Raw genomic sequence first — 27,775 nt, 5'->3', positions numbered from 1 at the left:
GAAACTGCTATTCAGTTGCTGAATGGAGGCCTTAAAATTAGTCTCATAAGGACATTAATTAAAGGTGAATGAGCCCAGAATAGCATTTACTGTGGAAAACATGCTTCCTGTCTATCTCCTGCTCATTTCCTGCTGCCGTCTCAGTCCCCTTCTTGTCCTTACCAACTGGGGATATTATTAAATTCACTGATATAAAAATATCCTTTGGTTTCCCGCTGGTAATTAACCTAACTTTAGATTAGTGGAATTGTCAGTATGGATTAATTTTATATATTGGTGGTTGTAGGCTCGTCATTTATATGTAGAATTACTATAAGTTAACATCGAGAACATTAAGGATCTTATTGTCCCATCATTGACTCTAATATTAAACCAAAGATATTACATTAAATATGTCTATGTCTATTTCATCACAATAGAAACAGACACTCACACTTCACATACCTTAAGAAAGGATATACAGAAAAAGAGATTATTGTTGAATTTCTGTTGCAAATTTTCAGCTTCCTGGGATATTTCACCTTGTTTTCAAGATCTACATCAAATATTTGCATTCCATTTTGTGATTCTTTCAGCACAAAGTAGAGGTGCCTTGAAATCCAGTCAATTGTAATAACTGTGATATCAAAACCCAGTGCATCTCGGAAAATCTTAACAACAGGTAGAAAACACAGCCAAGAAGATAATGCTCATTTTCTTCAACTCTGAGGACTTTTTTTGTAATCACTCAATTTCTTATTTACTGCACTTCTCTTTTGTAATCCAAAATCTCAGTAACTCTGGACTGTGTGCCACTGTAACACTGGTCCTCTTCTCACATTGTATATTTTCCCTGGTTAATTTCAACTGCCATGGCTTCAACTGTAATCCATAGACTGGAGCTACAAATTCACATCTTCAGGCAAGATGTCTCATTGAGTTACTGATTCAAATATCAAACTGCCTACTGAACATCTTCAAATGAATGATCTCAGATAACAAAATTCATCACCCCACCCCCCAAACCTCCTTTTCTCCTGCATTTTATATTTTTATGGATTTCCAACATTCACCTGAAGAGCAGTCTCGACAACTGTGGTTCACCCTTGACTTCTTCCTCCCATTACTACCCATAGCGGATTAGTCCCATTTTAAATATCTCCTGAGTTTGTCCTCTCCTCTCTTACCTCACTATCTCTCACTTCCTGCCTAACATTTCCTGTCTGGATTCCTGTGATAGTTCCTGATTGCCTCAGACTTAACCTTCTCTTCTTTGCTAACAGAGAGGTCTTCCTAAAACACTACTTGATCATGTTAATGACCCACTAAATTTCTTGAATGGCTTGATGTTGGCTTCAACATTGACACTCATGCCCCTGGAACAGTAAAGAAGGTCCCTTATATTTAGGCTCTTGCCCACCTCTTCAGCTTTACCACCTGCCTTTGACGCTGCCCTGACGCCCACCTCCATTCCAAGCTCCTTCTAGTTACAGCTCCCCGAACAGGCTATGGCTCTCTGGTTTCCCGGACTTTGCTGCTCTCTCAGCTTTTCCCCACATTCACCTGGTTCATCTTATTTGTACCCAAGATGTCTTTCCACTCGACCACCGCCACCACCACTCCATCCTGGATGAAGCATCCTTCCTCTGTGATTCCACCGCATCCTGCCCTCAGCATAGCACTTACAGTCTTCTGCCTGTCTTCTCCACTAGCGAACACTCAGTGAATATCTACCACATTCCAGGCATTGTGCTAAATGCCTTACATGGATTAGCTCATTAATCTTCACCCTAAGATGAGGGACTATGCAACCATAGTGTTTAAATAAGTTGCTGATGGTCACAGTTCTAGCATGTAGTAAAGTCAGAATTAAATTCTAGGCTGTCAGAGTTTAAAGCTCACCCTCTCAATCACCATGCCATACTGTCTTACTCTTGTTAGACTAATACTAGACTGGATTTGTTCAAGGATTGTGACATTTTGTTTTACCTCTATCTCAGGTAACACAGTGCCTTAAGCCCAATAACTGTTTGCTAAATTAAGCCTGAATCACATCTGCACAAAACATAACCTGAATTCATTTGTGACTAAATAATTATACAACATCTGTCCTTTTCAACCATTCTAATCTTAATGGCTCAACCACTGGCTCGTCATTTTCATCACAGGGTTGTGTGATATGCAAATACTCCACTTCCTTTCAGAAGAATTACATAGCAAAATACCTCAGAGCTGGACTGATTGTGCACGTTGAGGAGGAAGAGTGAGTCTCCCTGAGCATAGTACGCCACTGCGTCATCAGCTGTGTAGGCCATGGCACCAACGTCGCCTTCTGCCAAAACTGTCCATACAACTTGATTTCGATCCATATCTAACAAAACTATCTTGTTGTCAAAAAAAGTTATGAGGTATGGAAATTCATTGATCTCTAAAAACAAAAAACAAGTAGATAATATGTATGAGATAAAGAACTTTAGCAAAATCCCTTGATTCAACATCAGGCCATTTTGAAATCCATGAGTCTCCTTTGGGCTCATTTACTATACTCGTCTCAATGGATTCTGCCTGGGTGCTCTAAGCCTATGTTTATTTAAGCGTGTTTGGTGATGATGAAAATTGATTATTTTATTTGACTTTAATTTCAGCTCAGAGATAGCACTTGGATATCCCTGAGAATACTAAGGGTCAAAAATGTTTTTAAATCACTAGTTGTTATTCGCACAGGTTTTTAGATAATAAATACCTGATGTTTTGGACTTTACTATGTCAGAAAATGGTCCAGGTCCTTTGGATGTGAAGACTCGAACCTAAAGAAAGAAAAGGATACAAAAATGTGCATTCAAAAGTGTCCTCAGTGACAACAGTTAAGTTCTGAGACTGATAAATTATTGAATGTTTCATTTCACAGTTATGAGATATATTATAAATAGGTTCAGTTATTCACATCTAAATATATAGCAAAAAATTACTAAGATGAAAAATATTGTCCCAAACAATTTTTGGTAGAATTTTTTTGTCCAGAAAAGTACAAAGTAATGGCACAAACCTCTATTGCAAAAGATCTGAATTTCTATAAAAGGTCTTTAGCTATTTCCAAAATTAAATTACATGGAACACTTAACAGAAACAAAACCATACAGATTATGGTAAACTTCCAATTTATCATGAAATCAACATGAAGCTTCAAACAACTAAATTTACTGTACTTTTTTAAAAGAAGATTTATAAAAAGATAATAGTAATTAACCCTTATATTTGAAAATGAGTTGTGCGTTTCAAACCACTTTTACGTGTATTATCTCTTTTGATCCTCACAACTACTAAGAGTAGAAACTGGACAAAGATCATAATTAGGGTAGGTAACCTATCCACAATGACCCATGTAGAAACTGGCATAAAACTAAGTCTTCTGAGGTCTGTATGCTTTTCTTCTCACTGTGCCACGCTGCGTTCTAACAGCAAAGCTTTTTTAAACAATTTTTATTACATGTCTCTTATTATATAATAATTATTTCCACTTCCAAAACTTGCCTGTGTTCTATAGCCTAAAAGAAAATTGCCATCCATAATGATGGCCTTGAAAGATAGAACCTCAAGTGCCCTCTCAATCAACAAAACATTGGATTATTTTTATTATACTTCTAGAATTAAATCTATTTTACTATATTCTGTTTATTACTGTCTGTGTATGGTGTGCGCGCATGTGTGTGTGTTTATCATGGTGCATATATATATATACCAATCAGTCTTCACTTTTGCACTGGACAGTGTTAAGTAAAACTCATGCCTACACACGCAGATCACTTTGCAAAGCTCTGTGGTGACTGAGATTTGAACCAATATAAACATATAGGCAAATACACTTAACCAGACTATTTATTTAACTGGAACACACGTAATTCTTAACAAATAGGAATGTGTGTTATCTTTAACTTTTATGTACAACTTTTTTGATTAGTATATGTAGACCTAATATATTATCAAAATAATTACTGAATTAGAATTTTACGAAAAGAAAATAGATCCTCTGGAAACCACAAATCTCTAAAAAACTCCCCAAAACATTCTGTTCCCCAAAATGAAATGGAAAATAACTCTAAATACGCACAACCTTGTCACCAACCTGGTATATAATGACGAGGTGAAAATCATCAGGCTATCTACCATAAGGGGAAAGCTATATCATATTATATTTAAAATGCCAAAATAGGTGGCAGTCGTTTTTCCTTTTGACTCCTACTCTCTCCGACTTTCTCCTCTCTCCGCAGCCAGGTGATAAATGTGAGATGTCAACTACCCAGACCCTCAGCTTTTATTTCCTTCAGTAGCTGCAATTGGGGGCGTCCAGATGACTCCCAGCAGTTGATGTAATATAGTGGAAAGGACTCTAGAAGCTAGACTGTAGCACACCACTTCCCAACCATGCAGCTTTGGTACCTCAGTGATACACCCAGGGACATGGCTTTTTCTTCACAATGTGAGGATCAAATGAGATAATGAATATAAAAGCACCTATTGTGGTACACGGCCTTTAGTGGTGGAGCCAAAAACTAATGTTTCTTCTGAATCTGGAAGCAAGAAAATTGTCAAGATGTCCTTTACCCTAGCTGTCCCCTCTCCCTTCTGTACCTTTGCTGTCCACTTGACCTCTGTGATCACAGCATACATGAAATTATTGACAGAGTGGCAGAATTCTTAACCTGGTCCTTTAATCCACCTTTTGTCTACACTATTCAGACCCCTGTATCCCTGTTTTCACTTTCATACCTGGAAGGCAACAGTGTACCCAAGACTCATACCCTCAAGTTGAAAAGACATCACTGAGGAAGTGACATTGACAGAAATCCAGTCTTTGAATGTTTTGTTTGTGTCGCTTTGGTTGGATATTTGATAGAAAATTTCGAATCTTGTTAACACACCATTTTCGTGCTTAGGCTTATTCCACCTAAATTCCACCACAACTTCATTCTTATTGTGGTATTTTTCAGTTGGTAATATAAATATTCTGGGATTCTCTGGTGCTGATGGAACTGAAAAGCAGAGACACAGGGCAGAAAACAATACAAGGTCAACTTCTACCACTCATGATGAGGATGCAGAGCAACTTAGTAATAAATATTTCTCATTCCTGACAGTTAAGGTATATCTATCTTCTTCTTAAAGATCTTCAGGAGAGACTATTCCATAGATTTCTTCAGGAACCTATCCTGATATTTCTGCAAATCTTCCTTTTCTCCAACCCAAATCCTGCTTACTACCGCTGAGGCATACCTTTCTCATCTGTGGTCTGTGTTCATGGAAGCTGGCTAGTTCACCTTATAAAATGCAGTATTTACTGTCACTCTGGAGGTGGAAATGGCAGTCACCAGGAAGGAAGACACTATCTCTATCCAGCCTTTTGCCAGTTCCGGGTGTAAAATACAGCATATCCAGGATCCAGGCCCTCTCACCGTGAACCCTCTCTGAGAGTATGGCTTAGTTGTTGCCATCTGTTCTAGAGCCACATCAAGCAATTTAGCCTCTCCCAATCCTTTAATTAATTTCTCTCTCTCTCTCTCTCTCTCTCTCTCTCTCTCTCTCTCTCTCTCTCTCTCTCTCTCTCTGTGTCAATCAAGAGAAATTCCTCTGCCTGATTTCCAAGTCATTCCGTCCAAGACATCCCTCTTCTTTCTTAGAATTCCTCCATAGGTCCCCTCCCACTCTACCTCTCCAATCACATTGCTCCTTAATGTTCAACACTCACATTGTTATCCAATCCCCAGACCTTCTTGCATTGTATTTACATGGGATAAACCTCTTCTTGCTTCATGCCTTAGAGCCCAGCTAAAGTTTCCACTCCCCAAAGGCCTTCCCCAGCCATACCAGTCTGCGTGTATGGCCCTCTCATAAGAATGCTGAGAGGCAGCTTGATAGAGGTGAAGGTTTCATAGCTTGTTTATTCACTCTATGCCACTGCTACTCAGTTGTCACTGTCTTATTTCTATTATCATTAGCAGCGTCTGTGTTTATCTCTCTACTGTCTTATGAGCTCCGTCAGAGAGAAAGCACCTTTTCTTATTCCTTATTAAATCCCACCAAATCTAGTAAGGGACTGGCACACAGTAAGTGCTTAATAAATACTTGTCAATTTGAATAATTTCCAACTATACTGTAAATTCCCCGAAGGCAAGGGCCAAATCTTATCATTTTTCCTTATTTCAGAGTGCTGATGGCCCCTAGCCCCCAGTGCATCCCTTGATGGTCAAGTCCATTTCCACAGAAGAAGCCAACCAAAGCTGACAATCCCAAGACAATCTCAAAGAGAGCATACCTGGATCCAAATGCTAACTGCTCCACAACCTGCCCAGGCTCCACTATGTTCCTGTTATGAGACTCATGGATAAATATTGTTGATAAAATCTTAACAGTTAAAAAAAAATTGCAACAGTGAACATATGTCTGTTTATTGAGCTCTTACTGCCTGCCAGGTCCCGTGCTAGGAAGTTTATATAAATTAAATCAACATGATAAGATCACTCGCCAGTGTCTGCAAAAATGACTGAATGGAAATTTGAAGAAACTAGAGTGAAAAGTCCAGATTAAGCCCCAGCCCCGCCACGCACTAGCTAATTTACATTGGGCAACTCCTAGGCTTCCATTTTCTCTTAGCATAACCAAGATAATAACACCTGTCCTACCTACCACAGAGATGATACAATGATGTTGAGAGTCACTGAAATGATACAATGATGTTTCTGACACATGATAGGGATGTATAAATGTTTAGTAAAGGAGTGATATATATAAATGTGCTTTGTACACTTTATTTTTATTTTTATTTTATTTTATTTTTTTTATTTTTTGTGGTACGCGGGCCTCTCACTGTTGTGGTCTCTCCCGTTGCGGAGCACAGGCTCCGGACGCGCAGGCTCAGTGGCCATGGCTCACGAGCCTAGCTGCTCCGCAGCATGTGGGATCTTCCAGGACCGGGGCACGAACCCATGTCCCCTGCATCGGTAGGCGGACTCTCAACCACTGCGCCACCAGGGAAGCCCCAGTACACTTTAAAGTGATATACATATGTAAAGGTGTGGCTAATTTCCTTTTTAAAATATATTCCAAAGAAAAACATTTTTTAAAAATTTAGAGGGACTTCCCTGGTGGCGCAGTGGTTAAGAATCCGCCTGCCAATGCAGGGGACGTGGGTTCGAGACCTGGTCCGGGAAGATCCCACATGCCGCGGAGCAATTAAGCCCGTGTGCCACAACTACTGAAGCCCACATGCCTAGATCCTGTGCTCTGCCACAAGAGAAGCCTCCGCAGTGAGAAGCCCCCCTCACCCCAACGAAGAGTAGCCCCCGCTCGCAGCGGCTAGAGAAAGCCCGCAAGCAGCAACGAAGATCTAACGCAGCCAAAAATAAATAAATTAAATACATTTTTTAAAAAAATTTAGACATCGATGTTCACCTACAGAAGATTCTGAGTTACCATCTGTGAGAACACCTCCTGGTAAACCTGCCTTCCAGGAAATTTTTACTGTTCTTAAATCCCCTTTGTCTTTTTTTTTTTTTTTTTTTTTGGCAAAAGGGCCTCCCTCTGCTGCGGCCTCTCCCGTTGCGGAGCACAGGCTCCGGACGCGCAGGCTCAGCGGCCATGGCTCACGGGCCCAGCCGCTCCGCGGCATGTGGGATCCTCCCAGACCGGGGCGCGAACCCGGTTCCCCTGCATCGGCAGGCGGACGCGCAACCACTGCACCACCAGGGAAGCCCCCCCTTTGTCTTTATGAAGCATCTCACAAATTACCTGAACCATGTTTCTGCATTATATACATACTGTATATCATTACGGTCAAGTGAAACAGTCTTTGAGAAATCTTTGAGATATTCCTTTGGAATAAATTATGCAGATTTATTTTAATGGTGCTATTCTAATCTCCAAAAAGTCATTGAAAGAGTATTACATCTAAACACATCTACAAAACTGAAAGTTACTTTTAAAAATTATTAACTATCCATTCTAGATCATGGAAGGTGAGATTCTGTCCTTTTTTAAAAGAGATTTTAACCCCTGTACCTGTTTCAGGTGCTCGGAGTGATAGAGATGTTTTGGGGCCCTTTCCCCAGTAGGTATAAGGAGTGACAGAAATATTAAATAAGGCATAGGGCTCCAGCCCTTCCACAGTAAATGCAGGTAAAGAATGTTGTTCACTAGCCAGGAACTAAAATATAAGCACAAAACATTATTTTCTTAGGGAGAGAATCATAACATCTTTTATTCCTAATTAACTAAAATCTTCAAACTTTGGTTCACATGTAAAGTTAAACCTTGCAATTTTGGAAACGCTAATGTTGGTAAATTCCATGTTGTTCCACAAGGACCAGTGTATCTAACACACCAATGGTTAACAGTAACCACGAAGCAATCAGACACTGGCTATAAAAAAGAGTTCTCAGGAATAATCTGAATAATCAAATGCTACAGGAACAGTGAGGGAGATGAGCTTGGCTAAGTAAAGAAAGTGGCAAATCAGTGTGGGCAGGGCTGACACAGATGGTACACTCTGTTTGAAAAGTGGAAGTTACAAGAACCAATGCCATACCTTAGAATGAGCACAAAATTCCACACTGTAGAAAATTACACCCCAATCCACTGCTGGGGGAGCATTCCAGAGGATTTGAAAACTCGTAGCATTTCCTTCAGTCATAAATGAAGACTCTGGAATGGCATCTGGGATAACCTTAGGGGTAAAGGAAAAGTTCCCTATGGGATAAAAGAAACAATAGAGAAAGAAAGAATTTAGGATTATCAATTATCACAGAGACATGGAAGATTAATAGAAATTACTAATAATTAGAACCAAAACAAAATTTTTCTTTCCTTTAATATATCCTGAAAACATCTTTTTCTGTTTCAGGCTGTAAATCTGGGTTAAGAGTAAAAATGACTGCAAGCAAATTAACAGAAACTACTAAAGCCTTTTTTCCTCTTAAAACATAATTCTAAAGGAAAAAATCCCCAACCTTAACATTTATTTAACAGAAAGTTTGGAGAAGAGAGGGTATGCAGGAATAAATTATCGTACCTGGCAGAGGCTTGAGGGATGTCTGAATAATTGTGAACTGATTAAATTTAGCTGGTTCCAAAACAGAGACGCTAGTTCTCTGATCTATTTCCTGAGCTGTAATAATCCTAAAGCCATTGATCCAGAAGAGCCGACCACTGTAGTACATCAGTGCGTTCTGGGAAATGTCAGAAGTACTCCAGGCTGCAAACTCTGTGATGGTGGTGTCCCCAGCACTGCTGAAACAGGACGTCAATTAGTATGTCTATCTGGAGCGGGGTAAGGGCTGGTGCATTCAAGTACTGGAGAGAATGTGTGTTTGTGAGTGTGTGTGTTTGAAAACAGAGAAAATACTTTGCAACAATAATTGTCATTATTCTTAATTCCATATTAAGTTGATTTTTACATTTTTTATGAAGTATACCTAAAGCAAATTTCCTAGGGTTTTTCTTATGAATGTGATATTGCAATAGCAAGAGTGTTACACAGATTTTAATAAATCCTTGTGATTTTTACTAAAAAATTTTTTTATCCTACATCAAAGGCACAACCCATTGATTTGTTTCTCCTCATTGCATCATGCCTTCCTCCTATTCTTGGTTAGTCAACTTATTTACTCGCCATTCTGTATTCTAGGTTGTTTAGTCCTTCACTTTATACTATTCATAACTGTCTGTTGCTTCACTGATACTTATCAACTTCCACAGCTTAATCCAAATGCTCCGTTTCAGACCAGGGAATTCAAGGAAACAGACTATTGTTTTAAACTGCTTTTAAAGACTTTTTCTCAATGACAAGGAATTTTACAATGATTTTTATTTTAAAACTCTGCTTGGTTGTTTCTAAAATTACTCCAGTTGTCTAGTTCTCACAATAACTATCTCAATGATTCTCAGCCTTTTGGAGTAGTTATTTCACTTTTTAAAAATGATTTCTCTAAATTTTTTTAAAGTGTTGACATTCCCCTCTTTAGAAAAGTATGGCACTTAAAATCAAAATAAATAAAAGTTTTGTTTGGAGAGTTTCATAATACTTCCTTGAGAAAACTGAAACTACCTCCAAGGACCTGAGAGGTGTCAGCCTTATAAAGAAAAAGTATATTCCCTAGTACTATTCCCATAGTCCTTTTTCTCATAAAATAGTCTTTATTCATACCTACTCAGATGTGAAGCCAGCACCTGGTTTGCCTTTTGGCCTTTCACCCACTTGTCTAATTTTACACTTTGTCGTTTCCACTTCTCATTAGAACTTTCCAGTAACCTTGGTGAGGTATATAAAACCTAATTCCATATAGAAAGAAGCTCACCAAGCAGGATGCACTTGGCCTGAGAAGGCTGGCCCTTCTGGACCACACATAGAGCTGCTGCAGCCTAGATCCTGTGAATGTGTTCATGTTAGCCTTGCTCACAGGTCGTTTGTTCAGCATTCCCAAAACAGTCCCCAGGACAAGAGATTTCCCTGCAGGGTGAGACTGGAGATCCTTAGTTGTCACTGGCCTGGATTGCCCCTCATTTCCAGCTGAAGACTCCTCTCCTGTAAATATCTCCTGGGCTGATCGGAAAACTCTTGCCATCTGGTGTTCATCGCAATTTCAGCACAACCTCCTCACTTACAGGAGATGAGTACCTCAAACCCTTCAGTCCTCAGCAACAGGTAGAGCTGGATTTAAATCAAAGCTCAACAACAAAAAAATCATTAAGAGGTAAACCCTTCCATGAAGCATGAGCTGTGTATAGAGGTCAGCTGAGGTTACTCTACTGAGGGCTTAACTCATTTATTCATTCGTTCAGCAAGTGTTGGGTGCCTAGTTCTGTGTTGGCCACTAGGAATACAGTGGTAAATAAAACAAATACAATCCCTGCCCTCATAAAATATACAGCCTAGCAGAATAGGCAGGTAATGAGCAAATAACTACACCATTGAATGGCACTGTAAAAGGAAAGGTAGAGTGGGCTTCTAAACAAGGAGACCTAATGGGGTCTGGTCAGAGAAAGCCACTCTTAGAGAACGATGTTTAAGCTGAGCCATGCAATATGAACACAAAGTAACCAAGAGAACTGGGTTTGGGAACCATGAGGCAGAAAGAAGAGCAGGGTGTAGGCTCCTTTGGAGCAATATACTCAGTCCTGACATGACTAAATATGCCTGAACTTTTATGACAGATGCACCCTTTTCCACCTCCCAGACAGATATGTTGTTATAGATTATATATATATATATGTTGGTAATAGATTCATTCTTTAATAAACCCAAGTGAATGGCTGTACATAGGAAAGGGAAGAGCAGTTTGAAAGGCAGCTTGCAGTTGTCAAGTTCAGAATTTGCTGAATGACAGCAGACAGCTAATCTCAGCTCTACTCTATGCTAGAACTACACTGTCCAGTAATGTAACCACTAGGCCACAGGTGACTACTGAGCCCTTGACATGTGGCTACTACAATTGAGGAGCTGAATTTTTATGTTATTTAATCTTAATTAATTTAGGTTAAAATTTTAAGCTAATATTTGATTTATACATTATGAATCATATGTATGATTTACTGGAAAACTTTTAAATATTTTGGAAAAACTTGGGTACGTAAATCAACTTTTTCAGTTGTAAATTGTTTAAAATCTAACTGCAGATCAAGTATTTCCTATGAAAACTTAGTGTGCAAAATGAGATGTGCAGTACATGTAAAATACACTCAAGCTATCCAAGAATTAATATGAAAAAGGAATACAAATAACTCATTAATAATTTACCTATATGCTTTTACTTTTTAAAATGGGGCAACAAGGAAATTTACAATTATATATGTGGCTCACATTAGTTGTATTGGGCAATGCTGATCTAGACTAGAGGTGAGGAACTTAAAATGCAGAAGAAGGAAGCTTGATTATATATTAGGAAAAAATTTCTGCTTGTAAGATGGCTCTGGAATCCCTGTCTCTATGTACAGCTTTTTTTTCCCCCAGTGTGATAAAAAGGCAAGTCTTACGTGGAGGGCAAAAGTGCCATTCCTTTGTGTAACCTTGTCAAGATCTGCTGCACTCCACTGGGCATGCAGACAAGGAAAATTATTAACCTTGAGATAAGGAAATGCATTTTTAAAGGAGAAGCTTCCTCCTCTTTCTGGTAAATCCAATAATACTGATTTTTCTGGACACTTGAGGAGCTGGGCTCTCAACGCCAGCTAGTCTGTCCTCTGGTATGTACAGACAGGGAGAGTGAGCCGTAATCCTTCAGGACACTATCACTTTGAACACTGTCTATATCTCACAGACAGATTCTTTTGACAATCAGATTGCCAGTACCTTACATTTCTAGGGAAGGGAACAACCAGTTTTCTATGGTTCACAGTTGGGAAACGAACGAGAGCTGTATGTTATAGCGGATATGAAATAAATGATTAATCAGATTTGCTGTGTTTATGCTTGTATGCATTATAGGTTTATAAACATATACTCCTTTTTTATAGTCTCTATGATTAAGAGTTTTTCCATAAACCAAAAAATATATATTTTTTTATCTAAAAGTAATTTTGACATTGTCTTCATAGAGCACGAATTCTTGGTCTTTGTAAGATTAGACTCTTTTGAAAATTTGATGAAATGAATGGATGCTCAATTTCCAAGCACTCACACAGAACCTGAAGCCCTCCATGAACTCCCTAGGGGGTCCAAGAACCCAATATTAGAAATCTCTGCCCTAGAGCAGGACCTTTTGTTTTACTTTAACCTTTTCCAATCTCTCTAATTTACCATGTGACAATCGGCAAATTTATACACATCTGTGGTTTCAGTTTCCTCATCTATGTAATAATATGACCTCTAAATTCTCCCTTTAACTGCTGTTTTTTAATGATTTTATGTCCTGTAATTTAATTTGAGATATGTAACTGTTTCCTTGAAGTTAAAAACTATTGGCTGTTTAAACTAAAAATAGTAATGAACGTGGATTTTAGAGTGTAGATGAAAGTAAAGTATATGACAACAAGAACCCAAAGAGTGAAGGGTAATACTTGGAAACATATCACGATAAAGTTTTAAAATCATTTATGAAGTAAGAATATTTTGAATATGACTGTGGTAAGTTGAAGATGTTTAATGTTAAAAATGCATATTTTACTCTCTAAAGCAACCTAAAGAAAATTATAAATACACATAATTAAAATGTCATGAGAGGAGATAAAATGGAATACTAAAAAAGTATTTTATTTACCCTCAAAAATGCAGAGAAGTAGAACAGAGGAATGAACAGCCGATGAGACAAATGGAAGTCAAACACCAAGATGGTAGACTTAAATCCCAACATATCAATAACTATATTAAATGTAAATGAACCAAACACCCCAATTAAAAGGCAGAAATTGTCAGACTGCATAAAAAAGCAAAACCTTATATGCTATTTACAAGAGACACATTTTAAATGTAAAGACGAAAATTGAAAGTAAAGAGATATAAAGAGCTGTACCATGCAAACACTAAGCATAAGAAAGCTGCTATGACTTTCCTAATACTATCAGACAAAATAGTCTTTAAGATGAAGAGTATTACCATAGATGAATGAGGATATTTTATAGTAATAAAAGGAAATACAATATAATCAAGTATATAGATAACAATACTAAATACAAAGCATGCAGATATGTCAACTAAAGAGTTATAGGCAAATTTATAATCATAGTTGGAGACTATATTAAGAAGCAGAAAAACCCATCCACCCATTTCCTGGGCTCTTGAGGGCCATTCTCCTCAGTGCCTCTCCTGGACTCTCTTTACACCCTATCACAGTATTCACCATATCCTACAGTAATTAGTTATTTACAAACTTACCTTTCCTTACAAGCACAATGCCTGCAACACAGTGGAAAATTAGTAAATGTTTATTGGAAGAATAAATGAATTCTCATGAACTATCATTTATAACTGAGGAGCAAGTTGTTCTCTTATTCTCAACCAATTGCCTTCAATCTTACTTACCTCTGACCCCGAAGAACAGCCGTGTACAGGTGAATACACTGACTGTCTTGAACCAACCAATACAGGAGCCCATCACTAAGGTCTAAAGTTAGAGCAATTACCTAAATAGAAAATATGGAAAGAAAACAAATCAAATACATGTTTAAGGATACCTTTGTGATTATGTCACACTTAAGCTACAGATTTCTCTTTAACATCCTCTTTGGAATAATAAACTCAGTGATTTTTGCCTTTCACTGAATATAAATATTATATGAGTATGTCTATTACTATGTAATTTTGATATAAGCACTGGTTTCCTAAAAATCCCCAAATGGCAAGAAGTATTCACTTCTATATACTTATCTCTAGTGGTTCTCAAAGTTTGATTCTTGGACCAGCAACATCAGCATCATGTGGGAACTTGTTACAAATACAAATTTTCAACCACACTCCAGGTCCTACTGAATGAGGGACTTTGAGCCACTGTGTAAAGCCTTGTCTAAAGCTAGCCATAACTTTGGACTCTTCAGCCACGTAAGCCAATGAATTTGATCGTTGTTTAAATCAGTTGTTCTCAATTGCTACACATTAGAATTACCTGTGGAATTCTTTACACATCTCAATTCCCAGTCTGCATCCTGTTAAATTTTGATCTCTGGAGATGGTACCCAGTCTCCAGTATGTCTTCATATTCCCCAGGTAATTCCACTGTGTCTCCAAGTTTGAGAACCAGTGGTTCAAACCATTTTAAATTATATCTCCTGTTAATTACAACCAAAAACATCCTGATATTTTTCTAAAATATAACACAAACAGGGTTTTTATGTGATATAATTGGATAGAGTCATGTATATATAAAGTCCTATTTCCAGCTGACATCTTACAACCACTTCTTATTACTCTTTCTTTGTCTTCTTTTTACAATCTATGTCTTAATTTTACATCCAGTTGACTACGTGAGGCCTGAGTGAAGACTGTTTCTCCTATGAAATAAGGTGCATGAGATACAATTTACAATCCAAAGGATCTTTTTTGCTTTCTTTGGCTTTATAGGTATTTTTCAAATGAGTTGAGATTGCTAGGAGTCTGACCTCAGAATAGCAGAGTCTTTCTATAGCAGACCTAGAGGCTGAGAGGTATCAGATAGGATTAAAGTTGATGACTGTATCTTTAGCAAGATACAACAGCATATAAACAAAAAGATGAGCCAGTGAAAAATGTAAAAAGAATACAATAAAGTATCCAACAACTAAAACTACTTGCTGGCAGGTTACCCAAGGCTTGCTACAAAGAAATAATCTCAAGACCCATGGCTGCAAGAACCTTCAGTAGTCATGTAAATCACAGCCTTCAATCTTCAAGAAAACTCAACCTACTCCTTTCCCAAAAGGTAGAAAACTATTCTAGCAATTCCTAGCCTTTTGGGAGTTGAATTATGTCCTTTCTTCAGGCTAAAAGAGATTTATTGATAATTTTTCCAGTTAAAGTGAAACCAGGTTAATATTGTTTGGTTATCTATAATGAGATGCACTAGAGTTTTCTAAATTACAGATTAACTCTACTTTATCTCTTAAAAACGAGATTCTACAACTCCCTTTGCTTGAATACAACAAACTGTTCAAGCTGTAAGTGAAATTCAGGTGTTGGACATTACCCCATTCCTTTACACCAGCCATTTGGGCCCATGTTTAAGCAGTGTCAGAGGGTGTTCCGTAAATCTTTGGTAACCATTGTTATGTCTAGTAACTCCCATACCTAGGAAATAATCCCGTTGATCTAAACAAAAACCTTAAAGTTTAATCCTCTGGTAAAATGTACTATATACTATGAGCCTGACACATCAGATGTGGCAAAAAGTATCTTTTCACTTTAAATGAATATCTCATTTCATTCTCCCTTTTTATCACACAGTGAGTCTTTCTATAAATGATTGGCTAACTATTTTATTACACTGTTGATTGCAAAGTATCTTATACTCCGTGATAAATCTGTGAGTAACACAGAAAGGAATGACAGTGAGATGGAGTGCTTTGCTCAGTGCAAAACATATTACCTTCAGAACACCTACTAGCATTAATGGAGGCAGATGAATAAAACAAGCCACGGAACCAGAACACAGATTTGCACTAGTAGCAACAACATTAGCTAGCCTGTGAGAGTATTTGGAGTGGATTTTAAAGAAAAGTGTATTTCCCCAAACATGCTGAGAAATCTAATGATTCACTCCTTTACAGAAAAGTCCCCAGGGCCACTCCCGAGCTATCCTGAGTAGAAAAAGCTCAAACGACAAGATCAGGACAGCAGGGAGATTACTGACAAAGTCTCAGGGATGAACAGGAAGTTACTCCTGATATACTGTTACCTTTAATATGCTTTTACACAGAAAAAGTTTTTCCCTTAACATTTTTTATTGAGACATAAAAAATATACTTTATTTGTATTCAGACTCAAGTGGCTCTAAAATAGAATTAAGGGATATTTTCATTATTTGACAGGAATAATTAATCTCTGGATATGGTGTGTAAATTTCTATTTCTTTTAAATATCTGTGTTATAATCTGTAGGTGCCAATCTTAGGAATTACAACTGATACATCCTATGGAATTGAGGATCAGTGACTCAACAATTTGTTTGTTTGTTTATAAATGATCTGATACATCTGTATTATCTCCACTAACAACAAAAAAGGCTTTAAAAAAATAAGAAAATTTTAAGAAATATCCTAGATAGAAATAGTATAAATGATATATTTCTTCTTCATGCTTTTCTGTAATTTCTAAATTTTCTACAGTAGACATATATTATTATGATGATCAGAAAAAACAAAATTCAGAAATTCAGATGGGTTGCTAGAGGGTAGCTAAACAGGATCAAGAAAAATAAGTATTGCTTCTAGAAGTTGAGAAAGTAAAAATAACATTTGTTTTAGAATCACTTCTACATCAGGGTATTTTTTAGATTGAGTTACAAAATACAAGCTTAACTATTGAGTGGTTACCATGCGCCTGGAACTATTCTCACTACTTCCCATGAATTATCTCATTTAATCTTCACAACAACCCTAAGAGGTAGGACAATTGTTAATATTCCCATTTTTCAGATAATGAAACAGACACACAGAAGTCAACTTTCCGAGGAGTTACGCAGTTTTTAGAGCAGTCAGTACCAGAAATTGATTGAAAATAATAAAACACCTAATCATCACCCAAGAAGAAGCTCTAAAATATCCAAAGAATTCCTAAAGACTATGAAAACAGACGGAAATTAAAATGCTCTAAAAGTGTGAGTGCATTCAAGATAAAGCAAACTATAAAAATCTCCATATTATATTCTAACTTATTTAATCAATTATGACAATCAATAAGACTTAGAGAAAGTTTGGTTATACCAAGATCTTACCATAACAGTATTTCTTTTCAGATTGTACCTGAACAACTCACAATAAGCAGAAACAGTATTATCATAACTATAAAACATTAAGTATTAATGTTTTATTTAGTACTATTAAGTGATTAAATGTTTTATTTAGTACTAGTAAATGATCAGATCTTATTTTTAATTTTCACCTTTTTCCCAGAAAACCAAGGCTGTGCCTGTAGTATAAGGGAACTTTCCCCATTTAGCCTGGTACTTTCAACTGAATACAGTGTGGTCCAATAGAGATATCCGCCAACTGAGTCCACCACCATGTCATTCACCAACAACTTCACGTGAGTCACAATATCTGTGTGTCCTGTCAACAGAGACTGCCTCTGTATCTATAAAATATAATCATGTCAGTTAGTGATTTTCAAATGGCATCATGATTTCTGAATAGTTTATTGCAATTGTTAGTAAATTACTGCATTCATACATTCATTTGTTCAACCACAAGTATTTATTGGCACTCTGTGCTGGGAAGTGTGCCTAGCCTTGGAAACATAACCGTCAGAAGTTATAGGAAAGTTAGAGGTTATAAGGAAGCTTACTCCTTTTCATGCCTCTAAAGAGAAAGGAGATACATTTATTTTGAGTTAAAATACTTGCTCATGGGCTTCCCTGGTGGCGCAGTGGTTGAGAGTCCGCCTGCCGATGCAAGGGACACGGGTTCGTGCCCCGGTCCGGGAGGATCCCGCATGCCGCGGAGTGGCTGGGCCCGTGAGCCATGGCCACGGAGCCTGTGCGTCCGGAGCCTGTGCTCCGCAACGGGAGAGGCCACAACAGTGAGAGCCCCGCGTACCAAAAAAAAAAAAAAAAAAAAAAAGCAATACTTGCTCTTCCTAATCATACATCCAATCAACACATAAAAATGTATTTGATTAGGCTCCCAAAGAAGATGTATACTCCTGATAAATGGTGATGTCTCTCTCCTTGCTCCTGTCAGTATATCTCCATAATATTAATTACTATCATTATTGAGTACCTATTATGTGCCAGGCACTGTACTTCTTTTTTTCAATCTTTAAAATATTAGCTCTTTTAGCCCTCACATTAAGCCTGTAAAGGATTTCTATTTCCTACTTTTTCACAAGTAAACTGGGTTCAAAGAAGTTAAGTAATTTTTCAAGGAGTTGAACTGTTTTATAAGAGACAGAGCAAATACTTGAAACCAGTTTTTATCCCACTCTTCCACCTCCTCCTTCAAAACTATTTTCAAACTAACCCATTTTGGGGAGCATTCTCTGATTAACCCCAGTCAGCTCCATTCTGCCTACAAGTCATGGGCACTTATGAATTCAGACTATACCATATTGCTTTGCTTCTAAATACATTGTTTTGTATGCTTCTTCTATTAATTCATGAATGTATTTTTATGTCATGAAAAGAGCAGGGGCAAGTAGTGATGGTTGCACAACACTGAACATAACTAAAAACCACTGCACTTTATACAATCAAAGGGTGAATTTTATGGTACATGAATTATATCTCAACAAAGCTGATATACTTTTTTATTTTTTATTTTATTTTATTTTATTTTATTTTATTTTTTTGTCGGAGCACAGGCTCCGGACGCGCAGGCTCAGCGGCCATGGCTCACGGGCCCAGCCGCTCCGCGGCATGTGGGATCCTCCCAAACCGGGGCGCGAACCCGGTTCCCCTGCATCGGCAGGCGGACGCGCAACCACTGCGCCACCAGGGAAGCCCATGATATACTTTTTTAACAGAGCAGAGGCATGTCGTCTATTTTCTTCATATTCTCTACTATGCCTATTCTCAAGACTGTAAACATATTGGTAACAGATAATGAGTAAATAAATGAATGGACACGTGCCTTCCTGATTAGAAAACGATTTCCATACCATATTTCTTGATCTGTTAGACTAGTGTTCTCATCATCAACCATCTTTTTCTTCAGTGTGCACAATGTGCAGGATGTCTTCATCTTGCCCCCAAATCCACTCTCCACCCTCTCCACCCTCCTCTGTGCCCCCTGAGCCTGATATCAATGGACTACATCAACCTAGCTCTGTTGTTCTCTGGCTTCCAGAGAGTTTCAGCCAATGGAAGCACTGGCAGAAGATCAGATGCCAGAAGAAAAGAGGGATAGGGGTACATATGTACCCACGTATCACTCCTTGCTAGACCATACATTTTGACAGTGGCTGGTTTTCATGTCAGCAACTCTCCTAAAGCTACAGCCCTCACCATTCTTTCCCTTCTTTCCCTTGCCCTTTATGCCTGGTGGCAGTAATACCCTCCCACACTTGCTAGCCCAGGGCATGCTTCACCATCTTTTGTTCATTTTCCTTAGCCCTGTAGATACCTTTGAAAATAGTCCCCTCACTTAGTTTCTTTTAATCGTGCCTCTGGAGTGTGCCATCTTCCCTAGGACACTAACCCCCTGGTGAACATTTTAATATATTTATTTTAAGATATTATTGAAAATATGTGACTAATACACCACATAGTGATATAAAATTTCCTTTATACCTAAATACATTTTAATTAAAAAGTGAGTAGGCTTAGAGACAAATACTAAGTAAATATTAGCATAGGTGGTACACAAGTATGAAAAAACATCATGAAAATTACATTCCAATCACTGAAATGGGTGGGCATTGTTCGAGAGCATCCAGAATGCCAGGCTTCTACTTACCACATATGTCTTTCCAGCCCAGTAGAGAAAGTGACCCAGCCACTCAAAAGCTAATGCCCCTGCTCCTGCAATGTTGGGTATGTGATAATTCTCTGAGATGTCCGTCCCATTCAGCAGCCACACATAGACATCACCTTTCATGTCGCTGTAGTAGAGGCTGTTGTTATACCAATCCATGTCTCAAAACAAAGTGAATTGGTAGCAGTTATTTTTTCATACATGCCAGTGTAAACATGGTGAGTCAACAGATCATACATGTACCTCAACATAACATTAAAGCATATACTAACATAGATACTCACTAGAACTTCAAGGATCTGTCAAGAATGTTATCCCAAAATCTTAACCCCTGGAACTAGAGAGAGGAACTTATAGTCATTGAGTGTGTCCTCTTTGCCAAACATTGTCTTGGGCACTTTTACCTATTTCACTCAACTCTTAAAACAAAGCTATGAAGTAGAAATCATCCCCACTTTTTTATTTTTATTTTTTTTTGGCTGTGCTGCGAGGCTTGCAAGATCTCAGTTCCTCAACCAGGGATTAAAGCCAGGCCATGGCAATGAAAGCCCAGACCCCTAACCGTTAGGCCACCAGGGAACTCCCCATCCCCATTTTGGACATGGCGAACCCAAGACTCCGTGAAATTATCTATTCTGCCCGAGGTCTCACAGATGAAAAGAGGAGGAGCCCAGATTCAAGCCAACTTCAAAGCATCATTCTTTCTATTAGTACCACACTGCCTCCTAAGTCCAACTCATTTTGGTCAGAAATGCTGTGGTACTTTTAATAGCCAAACAGAGAGATCTAATAATTAGATAATTATAGAAGATGCCATTAAATAATAAATAAATAATAATAAATTATAGAAGATGCCATTAAAGTAAGATATTATTACTTAATCTTCTTCGTCATGAAATTCTTTCTTATACTTGATCTAGAACTTCACATAGCTGTTCTGTGCTCCAGTCTTATAGCAAACTCATAATAAATTACTTAACTATAGCTGTCTTCATGGAACAAATTAGGCTGTTACTGTGAGACAACATTGAGATATTAAAATACGTGAGAAGTATATCAAAGCCTTCCTGAAATGGGCATAAATCATTAAATAACTACATTTTGTGGAGTAATAAATGGCCCTCCTCCTTGAGAACAGACATTTTCTTAATAGTGTCACTGGCAGTATAGTTCAGTCAATATTTTTTCCTTTCATTATTGACCTAATACTAAAATACTCAATCCTTTTGATTGGTTGAATATCTCAGGAAGTCTTACAAGTAGAAACCTGCCATCCAAGTGTACAGGGGACTTGGTGTTTACCTGATACATTTCCCACATCAGAGGATAGGAATTCTCCTGGGCCAAAGCTATTTAATGGTTTACTCCAAAGCCCATCTTCTTTCACAGCCATGATAAATGGTGGCTCTGCAGCTGTTTGGTTTTAAAAAAAAAAAAATTGAAAGAAATATCACAGAAAACACACTTTTTTGAGGTACACATTTATACCTTAGATTTCCTTCATAAAGTCAATCAGCATTTTGAAAAATTCTCTGGAATAATATGAGTAATTGTATCTGCTTAAAAGAATTATCTGTCATATTAAACATACTTTCTGATTTTTGTGTAAATAGTTGTAATTGAATGTGAAGAGAAATGTGTAGTGATGTTGCCTCTATAGCAATGTCACGGTCATGGCAGAATTTTTTTTTTTTTTTTTTTTGCTTTAGCTATTGGTGGCCATGGGCCTATTCAGAGCACCCAGAAGCGATTGCGATAACAACAGTAGTATAAATGGGTCAGTTATCTTTCCATTTTTTTTCAACCAAGAGGATAGAATTCAACATAATTCACAGCCCCTCAGCTTCTCTCACCAAAACCTTCAGAGTTCAAGGAGTGCTACTGCTTAATAAACCATGAGGAAGGAGAAAACCATGAAGAAGAAGAGAATTATATTGTTTGTTAAAAAATATCTTGGACAGTTTAAAATAGCAGGTTAGAAACATAAATATCACACAATGCTTTATTTGCTTTCCTAATCTCAGATAATAAACACATCCTCAAGGGGTCAAAGCACCCTCATTCTAATTTTTTTACCACATCGAAGGTGAGAAATTTTAAAGGACATAGGGAGAAAGGCTTTTTGTCAGAATCACTCCCTAAATCAAGAATATTTTCTCACCTGGTACCAGGGTAGTTCCCATTGAGGGCTCTGACCAAGGGCCTGGCCCCTTGGGAGAACTTGCTCTCACAAAAACCTTGTATTTCGTAGCATTCTGAAGGTCGTGTACATTAAGGATGGTCCCACTTATATTAGAGAACACGTGAGTGGTTTCAGGAAAGTCTTGGGTTGATACTTTCACCTCATAAGTCCAGTTCTGCCAGGCGGAAGGGCCTAATTGGAAGAGTTAAACAAGATTACTGACGAGGATGACATCAGCAAGGGCAAACAAAGGACTGTCAGTAAATTTATCTACAGCTTCACCTTGAGTGAAAGGATAATTGGGCCTGTTACCCCATAATCACCAGGGTTAACTTGATGACATGAGTAGGACAGTGGTCATCCTGCCCACTCATTTTGTTCCATCAGAGGAGACATCATGCCCAACAAATCAGAGGTCACTCTTCCCCTGTCAGTGCTGTATGATTGGCTGCATAGAACTGTCGGAGGGGTTTTCTATGCAAGCTCCTAATAAACAAATGCTTAATGATGAATCTCTAATATAATTCCCAGTGTTGGTAGAGCATCTCCCTTCTAGAAGCCCAAACAATACAAAAGAATTTTTTTTTGCTAATTCATTTTCAGCCATCTTTGACATATACAGCAAACAGGCATAATTAACTTAGTCTTAAAGTTTAAAATAGCCAATGTTTGCTAGATACTCTAGGGGACCAGGGGTTGGCAAACGGCAGCCCACAGGCCAAACCTGGCCCACTGCCTGTTTTTGTAAATAAAGTTCTACTGGAACACAACCACAGCTACATATTTACATTTTATCTATGGCTGTTTACACACCACAAGGACAGAGTTGAGTAGCTATGCCAGAAGCCATATGACCCACAAAGCTGAAAATATTTACTATCTGGTCCTTCCTTTATAGAAAAAAATTGCCAACTGTGCTAGACACTGTTCTAAGTGTTCTACCTATGCATCTTAATTTGGTCTGTATGACAATCCCATAGAAATATATAATTAATATTTTTATTTCCAGTAGTGGAAATATGCATGAAGTGGTTAAGTAACTTGCCCAGGTCATTCTGCTAAAAAAGGGCAAGACCAGCCTTTGAATCCGTGCAGGCTGGCTCCAGAGCCCACCTGCATACTCACCACACATACTGCCTCTCCAGAGATGAAAATTCAAGTCCAGAGAGTTTTAGGCTCAAATTCATGCAAGATCTCCCTGGATACATAATCTCAACCCAAGTGCTCCATCCCCCTGGCTAATGCATTCCCTCAGACTAGAATGTCAGTGCCTGACTCCAAGGAGAGAATAAATGTTCCAACCATTCTGTTGGGACATATATGATGAAATATAGAGATTCTCTTAATGCAAAACTGATAAATGTAGAACAAATGTATAAACACGTGTGTGTGTGTGTGTGTGTGTGTGTGTGTGTGTGTGAAAGAGAGAGAGAGAGAGAGAGAGAGAGAGCAATAAGTAGTGCTTTGGGTTGATGACTAAATAATCACATATGGGCTCTCAAAGTTGAGTCGCCATGTCAAGCCATTCAAGCTTTCCTCTCCTTCTGGCAAGGCCAGTCTCCAGGCTGGGGACAGGGCACTCACTGGCTCCAATGGAGAGCACAGGGGGCTTCCACTGAACCAGGGCCTGGTGTGAGCCGAACAGCACTGAGAGCTGCTGTGGGCAGCCCGGCAGCGGGTGTGGTTGGGTGTACAAGCCAAAGATGACCAAGTTGCCAAACCCAAATTCTTCTATGTGACTCAGGTCACATCCCACGATGAACTCATTAAAAGACAGAGAATCCTGTTGGAAAACAGCCTTGCCATCTGTGACCAGGAAGTCGTTGTTTTCACAAGCAAAGCTCTTCACATCAGTAAAGGGGACATGAGGTACGACAAGGTGGGACGCGGAGCCATCCAGAAAGGTTGACATGAAGACTTGGGCGGTGTCATTGAAGTAAATGATTCGCTTGGACTGTGGCTTGACTGCAAAGTCCTTTAATGTGCCACTCTGCACAATACGCACAACTTCCGAGTCCCGACCACAAGCCACGGGCAGATCGACTCTATAAATGCCGTCTCTCAGGAGATAAAAGACATACCTGACACAGGAGCAAAAGAAGCCTGGTGTGATTCAGTGCAAGGGTGAAGGACTAACAATGTCTCAGCCCATTGTTTTATCCTGTTGGGCAATTAGAACCAGATATCTCCAGAGTGGATAAGTACAGGGTTTCCCAAGGTGCAAACTGGTAAAGGTATTTATTAAAGATATGCTCTAGTCATTTAAGTTAGAAGTTGGAACACTGGAAAATTTCAGCCTCCCTTATAATGCATAATCTCCTAATTATTAAATGTGACTTTTTAAGGAATCAGAATTTAAGAACAGCAAGGGTCTTTAAAGGTTTTCTAATGAAATCTATTCTTAAAGGAAAGCATATTATATAAAAATTACATGACCGAACATGTTCTTTATTATGAAACATTTTTCTCCAATATACACAAATTCTTAGTCTAATTCTGTCAATAAATATTCCCATGCATTGTGAATTACAAAATGGAAGAAAGCAAAAACATTTAAGCAATTTTTTTAAACTGGACGGTTATTATTTTACACAGTTATCTAGCAATACTACTCTGCATTTGTAGTAGACTAAGCTTTTTATTTTTTAATATTCACAATTGAGTGAGACAGTAGGGCTACCATTTTACAAAATCATGAAGAAATACCCCACAATTGAGTAAAACAGCTGGGAAGGACCACCCAACAATCAGGAGAAAGGAGCCAGTGGAAGAATTTTGATAAAACACTTAATTTGGAGCCAAATATCATGGTAATGATACAGGTTGATTTTTAATAATGAAAGAGAAAACACTGCCAAAATATTTCATTGATAAATCAAATTCATAAATACAGTTTTAAAACATAAAACTATTAATTCGCATGTAGCTAATCTTGAATTTATGATCATGGAGAAAGACGTTAACATACGTATATTTTTGCTTAGTAAATCTTTCTTATCAAGAGCCCATGCCGTGGGTTGGCAGGATTCCAACCTTTCATCACCGCTGTCAAATCATTTTTCTTGTCCTGTTCAGTCCCGCTTTTATTCTCCTTGATGACTATTCCAAATCTTTACCAACATGCTCGAGACTACTGTGCCCGAATAACATTCCGAGATGTAAACTTCATGTTGAGATATGAACCTATGTTCTTTCTCTTAAGAGAACATTGTGGCAGGCAAAGAGCAGAAATAATTTGGCTCTTAACTTCCTCTTTTGTTTCCCAAATTCAAAATTGTTAAGGGACTTTGAAGGGATTTCAGAAGATTACAATTCTTTTACTGAAGCAGGGAAGAGGGCAGGTCTTTAACCCTCACTGTCACTTTGAAGGGGAAAGAAAAAGAGAAGGAAGGTGAGGAGAGCTGGGTGTGGGGGGAGGAGGACGGAGGTGAGAGAGAGAAGCAGCAGGGATGGGGGAGAGGGAAGAGATTTATAATAAGTACAAACTCAGTGAGTGAATAATTCAGTGGTGCAAGATAACAGCATAATGGTAACCTTTTTTAATCAGAAGAATAAACTATTTCATCTATCTGAAATTCTTCAGGAATACTACATACAAAGGGTTGCTAAAAGTTTTGATTTTTACAGAAACTCTGTCATTGTATAGGGAGACGATTAGAAGACAGGCCCTGGAGCGAGAAGTCAAATACTGATTCCAGCGCAAAACAGCTGATGGTCTTGGGCAGTCGATAAATCAACTTGTGCTTTGCTTTCCTAGCTATAAAATTGGGATAATAAAAGTACTACCCCGTACGGCTGAACAAGAATTAAATGAATTATTGGAAGTAATGCACTTAGAAGCACACATTAAGTGCCTGATAACTATTATTGAATAATTATTATTATTATTTCTAGTCATATTTCAAAATCTAAGCACAAATCAGTTTTATCCTAATGGAAAAAAGAGCCACCAAAGACTTCTTTGAGATGTATTTTGAGTGAGTGAAGTTCATTATCCTCAGAATGAGTCATTTCGTGTAACTGCCAGCAACAAAGTTCATTTCATAGGATCTTAGACTTTTACAAATGAGGAAAATAAGATCCAAAGAGTCCAAAGGACTTGTCCTACATCACAGGGTTTAAAAAAAAAAAAAGAAAGAATCCTGTAATTCAGTAATTCACTCAAGCTTAAAACATTAAAATAAATATCTGGTAAATTATGAAAGAATATGAATAGAAAAATCTTGATTTTTAAATCAATAATAAGTAAGAAAGTCAATTTGTGAAAGATAAAAAGTGTTATGGGCTATATTTTTTTTCATTCAAAATGAAAACAACTTTATCCCTACAAGAAAGAAAAATGTTTAGTCTTACAAACGTTAGCCTTGCTTATTGGTTACTAACCTGTAATTATCTGATTATATTTAAGAAATAATAACCCCAAAATAACTTCCTATGTTTTCATCCTTCACATTTGAGCATGTGGAGATCATGTAATACATTCACAGTGAATAACTCATTTCATCCTCAAAATACCCCAACTGAGTATTATTGTCTTCCCTGTATGGAAGGATAAAGCAAAGGTCATAGACACGAAGTTACTTTCTTGAAGTCCTACTACAATTTAGCATCACAACTGAGCTAAAATGTGTCCATTTCATTTGTGGCAGGGGGAAACACAGTGATTTGTAATGGCAAATTTTAACTTGTTATTAGCTATCAATTTCTGTTTCCTAAAGTGGATGGTAGCAGTGTTCTTTCTAAACTAGCCTCCTGATAGATGTGAGAACCAGACCAGAAATATGAACAGGTACTGAATTGCTCAGCAAGAGAAAACGGTGCAGTGAAAGAGGAAAGAGAGGCAGGAAGGGCTTCTCATGGGAAGCACTGAGGGGGAATAAGACCCTGAGTCATGCATAAAATAGTGACATACCCAAGACGAGAACCTAGGCCCCGGAGTCCCAGACAAGGAGTCTTTCCCATAAGCCCATATTTTACTGTGAAGGAGAGAGGAAAAACTACTTACCTAGAGAAGTTGTGGATCAAGTTTGAATGAAATTTCCTCTTGGCTCTATAAGAATGAAAAAACTTTGCCTGGATTTAATTAAATGTGAAATCAGATACACAGATTGGCTCATCTGGTACTAGGATGTTATTAGCAAGCAAGTTTCCCCAAGATTCTTGCCAAAGGAAGAGAATTCACATTTACAAGGCTAACACTCACCCATTGTATGAATCAGCCACAATTTTTTGAGGTGCAATAATTGAGGGAGGAGTAACTTCCTCAATGTTTGAGCAGTTTTCTAAATCACAGACACATACCTAGAGAAGAGTACATCAGTAGAATTAGTGTCTATTCAATTTGGCCAACAAGTATTTCTTGAGCAACTGTTCTGTGTTTAGAATTTCCCTAGTCACAGAGCACTTTTAGAAAACATTTAAAAAGCTCTTAAAGACAGTGTTATATCCTATATCCTAATGAGTTTATATCCTCTTGGTATCCGTGAAATACAAGTACGTATTTTCCTGGCTTACAGAGGCACTCAACTATTTT

At 38.0% G+C, this 27,775-nt stretch overlaps 2 protein-coding genes across 11 annotated transcripts in view; one reads left to right on the top strand and one right to left on the bottom strand.

Annotated features, from left to right (window-relative positions):
- DCBLD1 (discoidin, CUB and LCCL domain containing 1) overlaps positions 1-27,775 on the top strand; it is a 271,285-nt gene that overhangs the window by 37,787 nt on the left and 205,723 nt on the right. For 5 of the 10 annotated variants that reach the window (XR_008618365.1, XR_008618364.1, XM_055087533.1 and 2 more), the window contains exon 1: positions 17,590-17,676. The exons of 3 other annotated variants lie outside the window; for them this stretch is intronic. The gene's annotated coding sequence lies outside the window, so the exon portion shown is untranslated. Of the gene's footprint in view, positions 1-17,587; positions 17,677-27,775 lie in introns of those variants that run through there. 2 more of the 10 variants (XM_028494508.2, XM_028494503.2) reach the window with 2 other exon arrangements.
- ROS1 (ROS proto-oncogene 1, receptor tyrosine kinase) overlaps positions 1-27,775 on the bottom strand; it is a 123,245-nt gene that overhangs the window by 64,103 nt on the left and 31,367 nt on the right. The window contains exons 12-25 of the mRNA XM_055087538.1: positions 27,446-27,543; positions 23,827-24,323; positions 22,222-22,434; positions 21,363-21,473; positions 20,043-20,221; positions 17,533-17,724; positions 13,985-14,085; positions 9,041-9,258; positions 8,558-8,718; positions 8,032-8,176; positions 4,747-5,009; positions 2,723-2,786; positions 2,205-2,407; positions 445-650 (exon numbers count right to left, since the gene is read on the bottom strand). Of these exons, the coding sequence (XP_054943513.1) occupies positions 445-650; positions 2,205-2,407; positions 2,723-2,786; positions 4,747-5,009; positions 8,032-8,176; positions 8,558-8,718; positions 9,041-9,258; positions 13,985-14,085; positions 17,533-17,724; positions 20,043-20,221; positions 21,363-21,473; positions 22,222-22,434; positions 23,827-24,323; positions 27,446-27,543 (2,651 nt within the window). The remainder of the gene's footprint in view (positions 1-444; positions 651-2,204; positions 2,408-2,722; positions 2,787-4,746; positions 5,010-8,031; positions 8,177-8,557; positions 8,719-9,040; positions 9,259-13,984; positions 14,086-17,532; positions 17,725-20,042; positions 20,222-21,362; positions 21,474-22,221; positions 22,435-23,826; positions 24,324-27,445; positions 27,544-27,775) is intronic.

This window comes from Physeter macrocephalus, chromosome 10 (genome assembly GCF_002837175.3).
Source record: "Physeter macrocephalus isolate SW-GA chromosome 10, ASM283717v5, whole genome shotgun sequence".
Taxonomy (NCBI): domain Eukaryota; kingdom Metazoa; phylum Chordata; class Mammalia; order Artiodactyla; family Physeteridae; genus Physeter; species Physeter macrocephalus.
Note: the sequence above shows the minus strand (reverse complement) of the source record. Positions and strands in the feature narration are given on the sequence as shown.